The 17,684-nt window shown below is 39.9% G+C and overlaps 1 protein-coding gene across 1 annotated transcript; it reads right to left on the bottom strand.

The window, feature by feature from the left end:
- Nucleotides 1-3,137: 3,137 nt before the first annotated feature.
- Nucleotides 3,138-16,629, bottom strand: LOC113644271 (immunoglobulin superfamily DCC subclass member 3-like). The gene is made up of 14 exons (XM_047811385.1): nucleotides 16,494-16,629; nucleotides 16,098-16,403; nucleotides 15,370-15,514; nucleotides 15,116-15,246; nucleotides 14,864-15,001; nucleotides 14,156-14,314; nucleotides 9,879-10,044; nucleotides 9,505-9,761; nucleotides 9,141-9,305; nucleotides 8,712-8,900; nucleotides 7,937-8,053; nucleotides 6,251-6,380; nucleotides 5,408-5,534; nucleotides 3,138-5,282 (listed from the first exon to the last, which is right to left on the bottom strand). The coding sequence occupies exons 2-14, from the start codon at nucleotides 16,399-16,401 to the stop codon at nucleotides 5,166-5,168; spliced, it is 2,145 nt and encodes a 714-aa protein (XP_047667341.1). The 5' UTR covers nucleotides 16,402-16,403; nucleotides 16,494-16,629; the 3' UTR covers nucleotides 3,138-5,165.
- Between the last annotated feature and the right edge of the window lie 1,055 nt (nucleotides 16,630-17,684).

Below are 17,684 nucleotides of genomic sequence, written 5' to 3'. Positions count from 1 at the left end.
GTTTCTCACATTTCGAGTTCACACTGATGGTTTTTGTTTTAATTCTTTGGTTTGTTTGATTTTATACTCTACACTTTCATCCATCATCTGCCTCTGCTACTAGTTCCTGATACATTACAGCTAAATTATTGCACAATTGACGTTAATATTGTTAAAATATTACAAATATTTTAGAAGCGCCCAAACCTGGAATACTTTCTCTGGAGTATAGTGGTACTGAAACCATGCACAGCACTTGTGTATTGTTATATCAACAAAGATAAAACAAAAAAAAGCAGTTATTACTTTCTGGTATAAGTGTATAGAATATGTATAAGTATATAGTTCTTATTTTTAAACTTTTGTATGCTCCACATTTTAAAGGAAACCATAGAAAGGCTTGAACTAAAATCTAAAGAACCTATTTTTTTTTTTTTTTTTTTTGTAGCGTTTTGATGTTATTTTTTGGGAGGCTAATAGTTTTAGTGATCTAGAGCTAATAATATAGGCAATTAAGCAGGAAATAGCATTTATCTACAAGGAATTTGAACAACTCTGCCAGTCTGTAGTGTGAAGATTCAGACACAACACAGAAGTAAGGAAAAGAAAAATCAGACAAAAAATGTAAATGTTCAATAAGTCTGTGAACACTGACATCTACTTAACAGTCTTTTATTTGGTACAAAGGCATCGGTATAAAGAAACGAAAACAGAAAAAGAATCATTTTTCATTAAACTGTCATTAAACTGAGACACACTCAGCACTCAGAGACCTTCAGTCTAGGTTCACTAGACGTATTCAATAGATGTTTTCACTAGATGTTTTCACTATACAGTATGTTCACTGATTTACAAACTATTTTTCAGGAGCAATTCAGGAATCTACTCATGTCTGCAGCTGGCTTCAGTTATATGTACTGCAATGTGTCTCAGGATAAAAGACTCCACAGTATGGAGCTGTACCAGTTGAACAGCAATTTAAAGCTATGGCGAGTTTGGTTCTGAATCACACAAGTATGGTAGAAACAAAACAGAAAATACAAACATTAAAGCATTGCTTTCTCATTGGTACAAGCATCAAGCATTTACTACTTCTCTATTCATTTTTATCACTTTTTCTATATAACACACATGTTGGGCAGGCAAGAGCAGATGAACTTATACTTATAATGTCCCTACTGAACTTATTAACACTGAGGCATGTGACATGTAGCAGCAAATGTTGCAGCACTGACGAGCCAAATTTCTATACAAATTAATAAGACAAAAGTTAAATTATGCATTAAATTAATGTCTATATGGCTTATTAAAATATGGCAAAAGTCCAAATAAAAACATATTCGGAAGAAACATATGAACATTGTGAATAAATAACTATAATGAAGCAATAAAATAGCTTTAAGTCACGCCTTGCTTGCCATCAACATGTACTTCTGTTTCAAATTCTCAAACATTTTCTAACAATTTTTTTATTCTACTGAGAAAGAAAATAATAACTGAACTCAAATATGAATATGAGGAGAAATCAAATTACATTATTATTTTTAATCATAATCACAATAAACAGTTTGAAGGAACTTATCAAAATGTTTTTTTGGCAATATTTTCCATTTATAACAGAAGGAAACGAATTAGAAAAAACCCACAAATATTAAAAAAAGTTCTCAAGAGAACAGGTAAAAATATTTTTTCTTCTTTTTCTGGACATGGGAAATTGTTTTTTTTTTTTTTTGTACATTTTGGCATCATACTTGTTCTCGTATGCAAAGCACTCTCACTATATAAAACGGTCAGATCCTTCTGAAAGACAGCTTTCACATGTGAAACTGTGACAATTAATTCACAACCTGTAAAACAGCAGTCCTTTCCTTGTGCAGTGTCAATAGATCTGGTGTGCTGTGTATACGGACTAAGTTCATTTATTACTGATAAATACTTCTTTAACCTCTTCACAACCTCTTGTTTTCTCTTGTTTTACAATTTTATCACACTCACACACTCACTCACACACTCATTCACACACACACACACACACACACACACACACACACACACACACACACACACACACACACACACACACACACACACACACACACACACACACTCACTCACTCACTGATGCACAGTCCTACCCACACAACCAACCCATCCCCCCACCCACCCACTCACTCACACACACGTACACACCCACACCCACACCCACACACACACACACACACACACACTCACTCACACACTCATACACTCACTCACACTCTCACACACACACACACACACACACACACACACACACACACACACACACACACACACACTCACTCACTCACTCACTCACTCACTGATGCACACACCCACCCACTCACTCACTCACACAAACGTAAAAAATGCATGACTATACCAATCAATGTGAAAAGCACTGAACATGTTCACACACACACTCACACACACACACTCACTCACTCACTCACTCACTCACTCACTCACTCACTCACACGAACGCACACACACACACACACACACACACACACACACTCACTCACTCACTCACACGAACGCACACACACACACACACACACACTCACTCACTCACTCACTCACACGAACGCACACACACACACACACACTCGCTCGCTCGCACGCACGCACGCACACTCACTCACACGAACGCACACACACACACTCGCTCGCTCGCACGCACGCACGTACACTCACTCACACAAACATGTAAAAAATGCATGACTATACCAATCAATGTGAAAAGCACTGAACATGTTCACACACACACTCACACACACACTCACTCACTCACTCACTCACTCACACGAACGCACACACACACACACACACACACACACACACACACACACACACACACACACACACACACACACACTCACTCACTCACTCACACGAACGCGCGCACACACACACACACACTCGCTCGCTCGCACGCACGCACGCACACTCACTCACACGAACGCACACACACACACTCGCTCGCTCGCACGCACGCACGCACGCACGTACACTCACTCACACAAACATGTAAAAAATGCATGACTATACCAATCAATGTGAAAAGCACTGAACATGTTCACACACACACACTCACTCACTCACTCACACGAACGCACACACACACACACACACACACACACACACACACACACACACTCGCTCGCACGCACGCACACACACTCACTCACACAAACATGTAAAAAATGCATGACTATACCAATCAGTGTGAAAAGAAGCACTGAACATGTAATGTGCCTTAGTCAAAGCGAAGCATTACTAGGAAAAATAAAGTACAAACGAGGTATTTGGTCACATTTCACTATAAATCATAAGAGTTATTTGGCAATATCAACTCAATCAGCAAAAAGAGAAAAGCAGTTATTACTTTCTGGTATCAGTGTATGAAAATATATGCATTATTCACTAGTTATTATTTTAAAAGTTATATATACTAGTTCTATATAGAATTCCAAGTTTTAAAGGTAACCATAGAAAGACATGAACTAACATGTGAAGAACTCTATTGGGTTTTGAGGGTTTTGTTTTTTTTTGCTTTGGTTAATATGGGAAGCTAATGTTTTTAGTAGCATGACTGCCCTTAAAACAGGAACAAGTGTGACATCTAAAATGTCCACTGAAGGAAAAGACAAATAGAAAGCAATGAAAACCATTATAATACAGCATCTTTGGATTTCACTCAACAGTTTTCACTGAATATTTGGAGAGGTTAAAAGCAGAAAAAGAAACTAGCTTTGTGCCTAGCTCTGTGACAGTAAATACTTTCATGAAATAGGTTCACCAAAGAAACCTGAAAAATGGTTAGTAATCACTCAAAAAAAACAATAACAGATCTCCAGGACAACCACTGGTTCACCGATAGCCTTTCTTCTGTGTGCGGTGCTGAGAGGAAAGTGCTAGAATACCTCCTTCAACCACAGCAGGCTGATGAGAAGTCTTCTCCAAGTCAATTCCTTCCTAACAGAGATATTTTTAGGCATGTTTTGAACCAGATGTTGTATTCCAAAAGAAGAATGTGCTCCTCTGCACTGGACTTTTCACTTCAGGGAGTCATGCAACATCGACTTCGAGGTGACATACATTGTTAGCAAGCACTCTTTCTGGAGAGGAGAGAACTTTTACACCTTAGGGGCAGCATCTCTGTTAACAACACATCCAGATAAAAGCCCCAGAGGTCAATGAGTCATTCTAAGGCTCAGAGTGAAAGCTTGAGTGTTGTGGAAAGGTTTGAGTGTGGCAGTAGTAGAGTGTGAGAACACAGGGGACAAGGTGGCAAGAATGGGTCGAAGGCAAAAGTATCAGTGTTGTTGTCTGAATGGCACAGGTAACTGGAACTAGCACCAGAACAACTTTAAAAAATGTGCACATGGCTTTTGGTCGAGGTAGGTTTGCTTAACCAGCAGCAAGACAGGCAGATGGTTTACCTTGATAGCTCCGACATTCTCGTCAGGCTGAGGTAGCTATCTTTGGAGGTAATTTGGTCAGAGGGGAGGAAGGAAGAGGAGGATAGGGGGTGCAAGGTTAGCCACTCCATACCACTCTTCTGAAAGGCTAATGTAGTGACACTATCACATATATATAAGGCTACAGTGTGGCGTCTGTCTCACAGCGCGAATAAACTGACCATGACAATTCTACAAGGAAAAGAATTATGCTACATACTTTAACATTTCAGTCATGCTAAGGCCTCAGAATTTTCCGTTTGGTGCATTTCGACTACAGCAGTAGACACACGTTTATTTTGGTGCCATTTCATAAATACTTATTTAAAAAAAAAGGGGAGAACCAACATAATCAGCAATTGCCCTTTCTCATTTATATAATTAGTATCATGAAAACTAAGCATCGTGTAACAATCAGAAATGTGGTGCAAAACGGCTTTGGGTTAAGACTTTGAGTTATGAACGGAAATTAAAGGATGTCTTTACATATGTCTCTCTACATATACTCTTCTATATGTACATATACATTTACTCCCTTACAGGTATAAGCCAGACTCAGTGTGTTTGTGTGTGTGAGTGTGAGGGTGTTACTGACTGCTCAAGCAAGGGCAGGTTGCAATAAGGCTTTGGTGAATAGAGTGTCATGGAGTGGCCAAGCACTGCGCTTTAGGGGGTAAGGGGTAGAAGAGAGTGTGTAAGGGGTTATCAGCCTGTGCCAGTGCCTGTGCTCATTGTTGTGCCTTGTTGGCAGTTGGGCTGCTGTTCAATGAGAACCTGGCAGTGTGCCCCTGCAGCCTGTCTCTCTGCTGAGCAGTTCTGAGGCTGTAAACACAGAGCAAATGGCACATAGGTTAACGACACTACTGCTACTCTAAAAGTGCTTAGAATCATAGTAATGAGCTACTTGGAAGCAGTAAGAACAACAGTGTGTTTAGATAAGTATTTACCTGTGGCATTAGCTCAATAGCTTCAGTGGTGGGTATCACTCCTTCTTTAGGTACAGTGTCTCCCAGTGGTGCTGCTCCTCTCTGTGGTACTCTCCAAGCATCCTGCGTGCCCTTTCTACAAAATGAGCTACTCATGGGAACACAGACACAGAGAGCAAGTATATTAGCATAGATACGTACATATAGGCAAGGGTTGAAAAGACACTTATACTCTAGGGCAGGAGTTTCCAACCTTTTATCCTTTGAGAGCTACAAATTTAGCATGGCCAAGAGCTACTCGTGTTGTTTTATTAGTAACATTTATTTAACCAGCTAAATAAGATGTTTTTATGTGAACTTAAAAAAATGCCAATATCAAACATACATATTTTGCAATAAATCATTTTAAATTGTAACTTTTTTCTTTGTTAATATTTTCAGAACTTGATATATAGTGAAATGTGAGTCAATGGTAATTTGCAATGAGAAATGAATTCTGCAGTATTATATTAAATAAAAAGTTATTAGAGTATATAGCAAATATTAAGCTAAACACTAATTTAAGGCAAAAGAAAGTGTCCTGATGTGAAATGTGAGTATGAGGTCAAAGTGTATATTTTCATGAAAATATTCATTAAAATGTATATTCATCTAAAGTACAAATCCCATAAAACAATATTATACACCACTTTGAATACTATTATACAAATCTGTAAAAATCTGGTACAGACATGTTATCAGCTTCACACAGGAGCAACAGAAAATAAAGCAGCTGGTTACAGATCAGCACTGGAGGAAAGCTTGACTGACATTAACCAGAATGACTCTCTGATTGGATAAATTTTTACGGACTGGAAAGCTCACCTGCGCCTGTATGCGAACATGAGGAAGAGCACGCAGAAGATGATGCAGGCCATTCCAATGTGGATGCCAACCACAATGCCAGTTACCGAGCTCTCTCCATCCTGCCTGCAGTTACACAAGCTCTGCCCTCCTGTTTACACACACACACACACACACACACACACACACACACACACACACACACACACACACACACACACACACACACACACACACACACACACACACACACACACACACACACACACACACACACACACACACACACACAAACATGCACACACACACACACACACACACACACACACACACACACACACACACACACACACACACACACACACACACACACACACACACACATTTCATATATTGATTACCACATTTTCTCTACAGCCAGGATGGTCTTTTTTTATAGCAAATTTTAGACAAAATTTAGAGGCTTTTAGGGCTTGTCATTGTTCCATGTTGGTTTGCTGCCAATTTTAAAATGCCCAGTCATCTGAGCTGGGGAAAAGTGGTAATGAACTTGATTTAGCACTCCCTCCTAAATCCAGAGCTCATAGTAGACAACTCCCTGTACACAACTCTTTCTTCATCTAACAAACCCATTTAATATCTCAGTAATGCCCTTCAGACAGCAAAACCTTAAGCAGACCATCCTGAGAACATATAGGGCCCAGGATCTCTAAGGTATACACCGTAAAACTGAGCTTGTTTTCATTAACAAGCTAAACTGCTGCTAGACTGAGTTTTAGTTTTAAAACCCCGAAGAATATAGTACTGTGCAAAAGTTTTAGGCAGGTGTGAAAAAATGCGGTAAACAAAGAATGCTTTCAGAAATATAACTAATGAGTGTTTATTTCTGTCACATTTACAAAATGAGCAAACAAAAGAAAAATCTAAATCAAATCAATATTTGGTGTTATTTTTTTGCCTTTAAACCAGCATGAAGTGATGACACGGCCCCCACAGAGCCCTGATCTCAACATCATCGAGTGTGTCTGGGATTACATGAAGAGACAGAAGGATGTGAGAAAGCCTACATCCACAGAAGATCTGTGGTTAGTTCTCCAAGATGTTTGGAACAACCTACCAGCCGAGTTCTTTCAAAAACTGCGTGCAAGTGTACCTAGAAGAATTGCTGCTGTTTTTAAGACAAAGGGCGGTCACACCAAATATTGATTTGATTTAGATTTCTCTTTTGTTCATTCACTGCATTTTGTTCATTTATGAAAATAAATGTTTAACACTTCCATTTTTGAAAGCATTCTTTGTTTACAGCATTTTTTCCACACCTGCCTAAAACTATTGCATAGTACTGTATATAGCAAGATATCTTTAAAACAATGGAACAAAAAAAACATTCCGAAAGAAATGACTGAAGGTGCTTTTAACATTATATATAATATATATATATATATATATATATATATATATATATATATATATATATATATATATATATAAATATATATATATATATAAAAGTGAGCTACAGGTACAGCATAAGCTTCCTTAACATCCTGTCCTCACTTAGTGGTAGTGAAAGCTCACTACAGAGAGCTGGATGAAACTGCAATAAAATAGTATATATTCACACATGGATGATGTATGGATATATTCCTTCATGTAAATATATAAAAATAAGAAAGCTAAGCCTGTAGGGTATATAGTGTAACTCACCAGCACTGTTCTTTTCTCCAGTTCCACTCTCAGCCAGTGAGACGAGACGCTTGTTGCCGATGCTGTCTCCGTTTCCATTAAACGCAACAAGCTGGATCTCATACACGGCTGCTGGCTCTGTCAAGCCACACAGACAATTACCTTTAGCTTTGGAAATCCAATTAAAATACCGATGAATATAAAATCACTTAATGTCATGTCATGAATATATCGTGGTATCACAGATATATCTTATCTTTATATATTTGTATATAATCTATATATACATATCTATATATTATTGTACATATTCATGACTCATAATTGCATGTATTATGTATTTTTTAAAGCTATTAAAACTTTTCTATTCGTTCTATTCTATTCATGTTTTCTACTCATCAGCTACTGCATATATTTAACATTCATATTATTTTATTTTAATGTTCAAGCTGCACATTGTTCATTTGCTCAGTGCTTCCATTTGCACTCCAGGCAGATACTAAGCTATATTTTATTTATTGTACTGTGCAGTGTAAATAAACTATCTATGCTCTCTAATCCAAATTTCAGTAAAGTGTTATTGGCATAATTAAGCAGATTTCTATATCTACAATGAATATCACTTTCAGATTTTTGGAGTTACACCGTATACTCATTAGATGGAAAAGTAAATTGTAGGTAATTAAAGGTTTCATTCATTATTAACTGATTTTGTGTGTGTGTGTGTGTGTGTGTGTGTGTGTGTGTGTGTGTGTGTGTGTGTGTGTGTGTGTGTGTGTGTGTGTTTAAAGCTAACCGAGGTGTGAGATGGTGTGTGTGTTGATGTGGCTGGGGAACAACTCCTCTGGACCAAACTGCTCCTGAGGCACAACACGCAGCGACAGTTTAAAGCCCTCAAGCTTCCCTGCTTTACTGGGCAGTTCCCAATAAATCTGCACTGCTGTGCTGTTCAGAACTTTTGTGAAGAAACTGGGCATTGAGGGAACTTCAGAGAGAGAGAGAGAGAGAGAGAGAGAGAGAGAGAGAGAGAGAGAGAGAGAGAGAGAGAGAGAGAGAGAGAGAGAGAGAGAGAGAGATTAAGCATTGCACAATATTTCTATATAATCTATTATATTATATATATTGTCCATTGTATTATTCTATTTATAGCTTCGTTGTTAAAAATAAATACATTTTTGTCCTCCTCTAGGACTGTGTTTTGCCAGCATGATATTTGATAACTTACCGCCCCCTAGTGTTGTGGCAATGACAGCGTTGGACTTCTGGCTGGCCCCCAGAGGAGAGTAAGCTTTGAGGTAAATGGAATAAGTGGTTGCCGGTTCCAGGTTATTAAACTCATGCTGAAATGTGTCCTTACTCACAGCCTCCTGGAGCTCTTTACTGTCTGGCTCTGGAAATGAAATAATGTAAGTCATACTGATCAGACCATGACACAGTGTTCCAGCTTCACTAAAAAGATAAGGAGCTGAAGACCATTTCTACAACCACTGCTAGTTATTTTATAGTGCAACCCACTCTCTAAAATCCCATTAATCCTAGAATTAAACCCACAACCCCAGTGATTCCTGAACTCCCATGTTCTCTCTCACCGCCAAGCATGCGGATGTGCAGCACGTAGCCGATGATGTTGTCTGTCACATGGCTTGCAGGCTGGTTCCAACTGAGCTGCAGGGATGTGTGTGTAAGCGGTGTGGCCGTCAGGTCCTGTGGAGCCTCCGGAAGTGAATTTTCAGGAGACAGGGACACAGCTAATCGTGCACTGGCCTGGTTGGTTCCAGCGCTGTTCTCTGCTATGCACTGATAGATGGCTTCATCCTCATCAGTGATTCGGGTCACAGCCAGAGTGCTGCAGAGCAACAAGGAAATGACATACTTGGAGACTATTCTGAAGCAGACTGAATTTGGGGATTATTATAAAGTGCACTAATTTTGCTATGAGCAGAATAGGAACGTGAGATCGTACCTGTTGTTATTGGTAAGTTTGACATTGTCTCCAGGTGTGAGGACCTTGCCATTTTTCAACCAGATGAGGTGAGGCTCTGGGACTCCCTGAGCCTGGCAGGTAAACACAGCGCTGCCCCCTACTGGTTTAGAAACAGATTGCGGCCACTGCAGGAACTCTGGTGGAGCTGAAGGAGAGAAGGTTCACAGTTTATCTTTAACTGTGCATTTCTGTGTGGACATAGTGTTTCTAAAAGAAGGAGATGTTTATTACAGTTCAATAAATAACTATCAATGTAGTATGAAGCACAGTCCTTTTATAGAACCATCATAAACTGGATTCTTTTTGGTAAACTATGCATAACTGACTGTATTAGATGAGCTTACACATTTCAGAACAATCAGTCTATCCTTAGCCTTTACTACAGGGAGCAAAAACATGACAGCTACTTAAATAAAAGAAACATAAACAGGATAAGACAGAAGTCATTTGCAGCACTGTGTTTATACATTGTTTACATTATTGAGTTTCTTGTCATTCCTTATACAAGTATACACACAAGGGCTTGGTGTGACAGTACAGAGATCACAAACTGCATAACCTCTGAGTAAAAAAAATAGAAATTTGTTTTACTGTATGTATGCTGATAGACAGACAGAATTACTACTTGCTAAAATGTTCTACTTTTGTTAATCGCATAACAATTTGTATTATGAATAATAATAATACTAATACAAATTGTTATGCGATTAACGAAAGTGAACATGTGTGTGTGCGCATGTATCTAAAAGAAGGTAAACGTTTTTTTGCTTCACTTCCAAAGCCCTTTGTGCCCATGAATAGAGACCACTCAACAATCTTTACACACTAACCTCAAGTGAAGTGTAAAGCATACACCGAGACCAGTGCTCATGTGTGTTCAGAGCTCATTTTAATGGCAGTACATTGCGGTAAAGGGGGTGGGGTGGGGTGCTTTCTTGTAATAAATCCACCCTATCAGTCCTGTCTAGCAGCTTGAAGAGCTCTTCACAATCAAGCATAAGCGAAAGCATTAACTCAGAAGAGCTGAATGCTCTGCAAACAGGAGCGCACTGAATAAAGCATAAGCTTCATTATCGCATCCACCAAGATGCTGTACTCATCTGTCTGTCTTTGTGAACTAACTACACTTCTCCCTCAGGGCTGAATGAGGTAGTTTGTCTCAGTTTGGTGCTGAAAGAGAAAGGATGACTTGAGAGGCTCCTCGGCGTACAGGAGAAGTTCAGCTGAAGAAGTTCATGGTCATGGGAAATGGTTGAGTGGACAGGACCACATCAGAATACGCTGTTGTGCAAACACAATGGACCTACTCCATTTTCTCTCCCATCTCTCTAGCCATTCTCTGTCAATTTGTCCGCTGCATGTCGCTGATAGGCTGCCTGCGGTCCCCAAAGACTGCAAGCATCACCGTCCCCCAATCCCCAGCCTCTCACAGCACCCCACCTTCAACCAGGCGCACACCCACCCCCACCCTTAACCATTTCCTAGAGGCCTGCTCGAACAGGGTCAGGAGGTCAAAGGTGGGAGGTGATCCTACACCGAGACACATTATTCTGCCCCTCCTCTTTTATCCCCTCCCTTCTGCTATTCTTTCATTCTCACCCTCTCATTGTCTCTTTCACCCTGCTCCACCTTTATGCATCAACCCTTCCTTATCCCCAATTCTTCATTCTTTCTCTCTCTGTAAAGTCCTAATATATTCATATTTATAATCCTCTCCATGCGTGTCTCTTTCTGTAGAAGTGAGCAGTACATTTAATTAAGTCAAATCTGATACCTAAGCTTTATAGAATTTTTTACTGAGCAAACAATGTAGAAATCTAACTTAAAAGTTCTCTGCACCCAGATGGCTTTTCATTGTCTGTCTCAGATCAGGCCACATATGCTAAACTTATTCCGGCTTGCCTAACATGAGGAAAGAGGGCAGACGGGGTCTGAGCAGGTCAACCCATGACTAATTCTCATTTACATACTTCCATTTTATGCAAACTACAGCTTCCCATGGCCAAAGCCAAGCAAAAAAAAAAAAAAAAAAAAAACACTGCTCAAGTTCAAGGGCCTGGGGCAAATCAGGATCATTGGTCCGGGAACCACAAGCAGATGGCATGATGAGCAGGATAAGTAAGAATCAGCACCAGACAGCCTAGTAATTGCACATATATGTGGCACCTGCATCAATGCATTTAAATTCATTTAACATTGGAGCTGGATGCTGAGTCACAGATAGAAGAGAGACAGATAAACCTTTCTATGATATGAAAACAAAAAGTGAAGAAATAAGCACCAATAAGCAAATATACAAACAGGACTACTACTGGGAGGTGAAGCAGAGGTGGACAACCAAGCGTGTTGCTTTTTCTTTGTTCTTCTACCAACTCAATCAATAACTGAATGAATCCATTACCCAGCCACTGCAAGGCCTGTGAGGGGGAAAAGCTGACAGAGGGAGCGATTGATTGATTGGAAGCAAAAAACCTCTGAAACAAACAACAGACATCCAACCTTTAATTATATTCTTACCTCATAAATTTATCTTTGAGTTGATATAATAAACATCCAATCATATAAAACATATCAAACTATATTAAAATGTGAATATTAAACTAGATATTTATACATTATCTTTCATTTCAAATAAAAACTAAATGTATTTTTCGTGCACAATGTATTGATCTGTATGAAGTAAGCACAGTAAGAGTTATGTATGTCTATTTATAATATAGTTATTTCAGTAGCTTTACAGTAAAGCACTGGCTGATGTGTTATTGTAGGAGCAATACTGGACTAAAAGCTAACTGTAATATGTACATGATTGCATGAACCCCCTCCAACCCCAGTGTGGGAGGCAGGGTGGGTAATACACACTGGAGTGGCTTAAAGGACATTATCAGAGTCCAGCTGGAGTCCCACTCATTTATTATGAGATGGCGGTGTGTGTGTGTGTGTGTGTGTGTGTGTGTGTGTGTGTGTGTGTGTGTGTGTGTGTGTGTGTGTGTGTGTGTGTGTGTGTGTGCGCAAGTAGAAGATCAGGGGTTGTGAAGAAGCTCAACCCAGAGGTCACAGTCAGGCCCGGAGTCATCTAGTCTGGCCTTCCCAAAAGTGCAAACCTTCTCTCATTTATCCTCATACACATCAGTGCATGTGTGTGTGTGTGTGTGTGTGTGTGTGTGTGTGTGTGTGTGTGTGTGTGTGTGTGTGTGTGTGTGTGTGTGTGTGTGTGTGTGTGTGTGTGTGTGCGTGTGTGTGGGGACAGACAAAATGTGACTGAATGAATTGGCTTGGGGCTATACACATAAAACCCAGCAGATCTGGTCTGAGCCAATTTCATTTCATATGTGACCACCTCAGGGCAGCTGCACGATGCATCTGATCAGTTCCTGATACTTGATATTAGCCAAATGTCTGAATGAAAGCAGCCTGAGGCCATATTCCATTTACAGAGCATGTATTCAGTACATATACCATATACCTCTTATACCAGGTTAATATCACAGCTAGAATTTGAAAGAATCTAATCAATGCTTTCCTACTAAATTTATACTTATGTATCTATAGAAACCATAAGAATGATTAGAAATGATGTTCTGTGTGTAGAAAGATGTTTTGTAGCCATGGCTGAATTTTGGAAAACTCACCTCAAAAAAAAAAAAAAAATCCCATAAATATCCTTTTTATTAATTTGTTTTCAGTATAAATTAGCATTGACTATGTGTGCCATCACATCATCAAAACAGGGAAAAGTGCTTTACATGCTTTACTCTGTACAGTTAACATCGTCAATAATATTTAATTACCAAATAAAAAAACATTAATGATAAGAAAGAAATTTAGTCAATGAAACAGACTGATGTGCATATGTTGATATTCACAGTAATCGCTCACTATAAACATGTAATTCTTTAAAATTTGGCAAGAATGTTTCCCCCACACACATGAATTTACGTATTATTGTAGAGGCAGAAAGAAGTAGGAAAGTTTTACAGTGGAATGCAAACTTAAGTTTTTTTCCCATTTCCCATTTTATTTGTTGCATACACAACCATACACAGTAGTGAAATGCTTTGTATGTTAAACGTGCTGGATGTTAGACATTGGATTGTTTGGTGTGATGTGTTTTCTCAGAAGCCTGTGACAAAATAGCTTCCTACGTATTTGAACTACAGGTAAAAATGTTTTCCCAATGTGCTAGCTGAACTATCTGAAAAATATCAGGTACCTAAATGGTTTAGGTAATGGAACAGTCAGGATGGAAGTCCTACCTTGAACCACCAGTAAACCCAGTGCAGTACGTCTCATCCTGCTTCCAGGTCTGTTGGCTGAGCACACGTAGACTCCAGAATGCTGCAGGGAAACATCCGAGATCATAAGATTACCCGTGCCCAGCACCTGTATCCCATCCACTCCAATAGAACGTCCATCTGCAAGAGACAAAGCACACAGAGAAGAGCTCAAATATGATTGAAACAAAAGCAACAGAAACTTAACCTAGCATGTACATGACTATATAGGACTGTACGTACTATCACTGTTTTGCTCAATTGAAAAACAGTAGTAAGGAAAAATGTTAAAAGGTAAAATTTTTGTAAGGCAGTTGGACTGTGAAATGTTGTACCAATATAATCTACCATGTACATGACTATATAGAACTGTACGTACTATCACTGTTTTGCTCAACTGAAAAACAGTTGAAAGGAAAAATGTTAAAAGGTAGAGGCAGTTGGACTGTGAAATGTTGTAACAATATAATCTACCATCAGCCATACAGTGTGTTGCTATAGAAAAAGATCTTTTTCAAAATCATAATCCTCCATCATACTATTTTGCAGATGCACCGTGTCTTTGTAAGAACACAGCATGTACCGTACACTAGGATGTCAGGGATGCACGAAAACAGCTTGAAATCATCTGCTACAATGCTTAAGTTAAGCTAAGTTATAAGTATTTGTGTCAGATAATATAAATATTACCCAGCCTACTCCAGGAAACAATTGGTTTAGGGTTGCCAGTGGCAATACACTCCAAGATGGCAGTCTGGTGGATGTTGATGGTGAGATTTTGAGGACCTGACAGAATCACTGGCTCCTTATAGGTACGAGGAGCTGCCACTGTGAATAGAGAAAGAGACAAACACAGAAAACACTGAGTGATTGAGATAGCGAGATCTTAAAGGGCAGTCGTAAGACAGAAGATTTTGAAACCAGTTTAGCTGTTGGTCTCACCAGAGACAGTGAGCATGGCCTCATGGCTATAACGTGTGTTAGCAATATTTTTGGCTACACAACGATACACTCCACTGTCTGTATGACGCACACCGGTGACCTGCAGAATGCCATTGGGCAGGAGAGTATACCTACAGAGAAAAGACAGAATTGAACACTTGAATAACAGTATGTATCTACACTATAGAAATTAGACAAAGAAAGTTGACAATGTTATCCTAACAGTGGCTCCAGTGTGTGTGTGGGGATGTAACCTGTCATCATCTGTGATGAGTGTGGTTCTGTTCTTCTCCCACATGATGCTAGCCTCAGGGATCCCATTAATGGCGCAGTGGAAGCGTGCCACCCCTCCTTCATCTACTACCATGGACTCTGGGTGAGTGTGAAACTTGGGTAGAGCTGGCAGAGAGCAGAGATGAAAACAAACAAGTCAACACAGTGTGTAAAAGGATCTCATTTACTTCCCACATTTTACTCATTTGGCTGAGGCCTTTTCCCCAAGTGAGTTTCAATTGAGCCAGAGTAGAACTGAGAAGTTAAAGGCCAGGATTTGAGCCGCCTTCTGAACATCCTCCTGCTCAATAGCCCTTTACTATTGAGCAACCTCTGCCCTCTCTAACATCAAGAGGTATGTGATCAATAACGGAAGCAATTTTTTTTTAGAAACAAGGGAATTCTTTTAGTAGCCTCTGGCCTAATAGAAGTCCCAGCAATAAGGAGGGAGAGGATTATCGAGAATGACTTGAAGGGTCCCTTGGTGCATTTCTTAGAATACGAATTGTGTAAAATCTTCACAAGGACAAAGGTCATGTAGGCTTCACCAATGAGGGTGTGAAGATTCTCAAGCCATTATGCATAAACACAGACGAACAGTAACGATGAAATCCAATTAAGCAATCAGAACTCAATTAAGCAGTCAGGACTTTTTAAATGGATATTAAGTGATTTAAATGATTAAATGATTAAACACAGGGACACTCACATGCAAATTGTACTCGTGCCTTACGGCTGATCAGCATGCCATAGCGGTTCTGTGCAGCACAGTCATACTCTCCCGCATCCGTCTCGTTGCTCTCGCGTCGTTTCTGGAAGTTTCGGATCAGGAGCATGCCATTGCTTAACACGGCCACTCTCGCACCCACTTGAATAGGTACCCCGTTCCTCCGCCAGGTAATGGTAATAGGGCCTTCTCCCTCCACCTCACAGTCCAGCATCAAGGGGCGGTCCCTTACAGCAATGATATCATGTGGCTCTTTAATGAAGGCCAACTCAGATGTGCTGCCCATATCTGTGAAAGAAAAGAAGCAAAAGTGGAAAAATCAGGTGGTATCGAGCACAGCTGATCTAACTTTTGATGTGAAATGTGTCAGGTGCTTACAAATGGTGAAGAGAAGATAGTGAGGCTGAAATCCTGCTTTGATGATGAGATGAAAATGGTCGAGCAAGAAAAGACTTTATAGCAATGATGATGATGGGGATGAGTATGATGATGATGATCATGAAGATGATACACTGATAAAGCAAAGATAGCATCATTAAACAAAAGTACAAATTCAAATTGTATTCTAACTACAACACATAAAAGAGAAATATGAGATCATTTGATTTTTTTTTTTTAAAGGTGCTGACAAACAACAGTCTTGGATCCTTATCGGAGGCAATAGTTCTCTCTGTCCCAGTTTTATAGAGCTGTAAATCCAGTAAAGGTCAGGCTGGGAATGGTGGGCAGAGAGAAGTAATGGTTCATATTACAGTAATTGATTAGAAAGTATGGTTTAACAGCAACAGTGTGTGCTAAATCACTGCTCGTTTATCTGCCAAGAGATAACAAGTGAACTATGACACCATTTTACAGAGAATACTGTAATAGCATTAAAGCACTTGTAATGTAATAGCACCATTTCCAAGGCATTAACATCAGCATTCGTTGCAGATTTAGTACATAGTTCTGACTGGTCTATGTCAATCCATGTCACTGAGCTTATGAAGTATACGAGAACTACTTTCTAGCACTAAATTATGTTCAGCCACGGATTGATTTATTCTCTGAAACAGAAGGAGATAGACAGAGGAATTGGTCTGAGGCTGGGAATTCCACATTGACATCTTCATTCCTTCTACACATTACCGGGTGTTTGCATGAGAAAGTTGGGGACAACAGCGCAGGAGGGGCCGCAGGCTGGCTGAAGAGGGGCTGCTCCAGGCTATTCATTTCAGCTGAACTTGCACTTGACTTTCCCTAGTCTGATTGATGGCTCTGTTAGCACCCCCACCCCTCTCCATCACCCCAAAGCAGCAACACAATGCTTCCAAATGCCACAGAGCCATTCAAGCACCCAAAGCCACAGCAATGTCAGAAGTGGAGGGGATAAGGGTGGAGGGAGAAGGGAGCAGGGTCACATGATTTGGGGTTTGGGGTAGACCAGTGATAGTACTCCATCTTCGCTCCCACCACTTTATAATTACCCTTGCCCCACCCCCAAATCTCATCATCCCCCGCCACACTCTGTGGAACCATCTGCCCTCTCTCCCTGCCCCCAGCACGTTTTCCCCTTTTCACTTGAACTTG

Source organism: Tachysurus fulvidraco, chromosome 3, assembly GCF_022655615.1.
Source record: "Tachysurus fulvidraco isolate hzauxx_2018 chromosome 3, HZAU_PFXX_2.0, whole genome shotgun sequence".
Lineage (NCBI taxonomy): Eukaryota > Metazoa > Chordata > Actinopteri > Siluriformes > Bagridae > Tachysurus > Tachysurus fulvidraco.
This window is presented reverse-complemented; position numbering and strand designations above follow the sequence as displayed.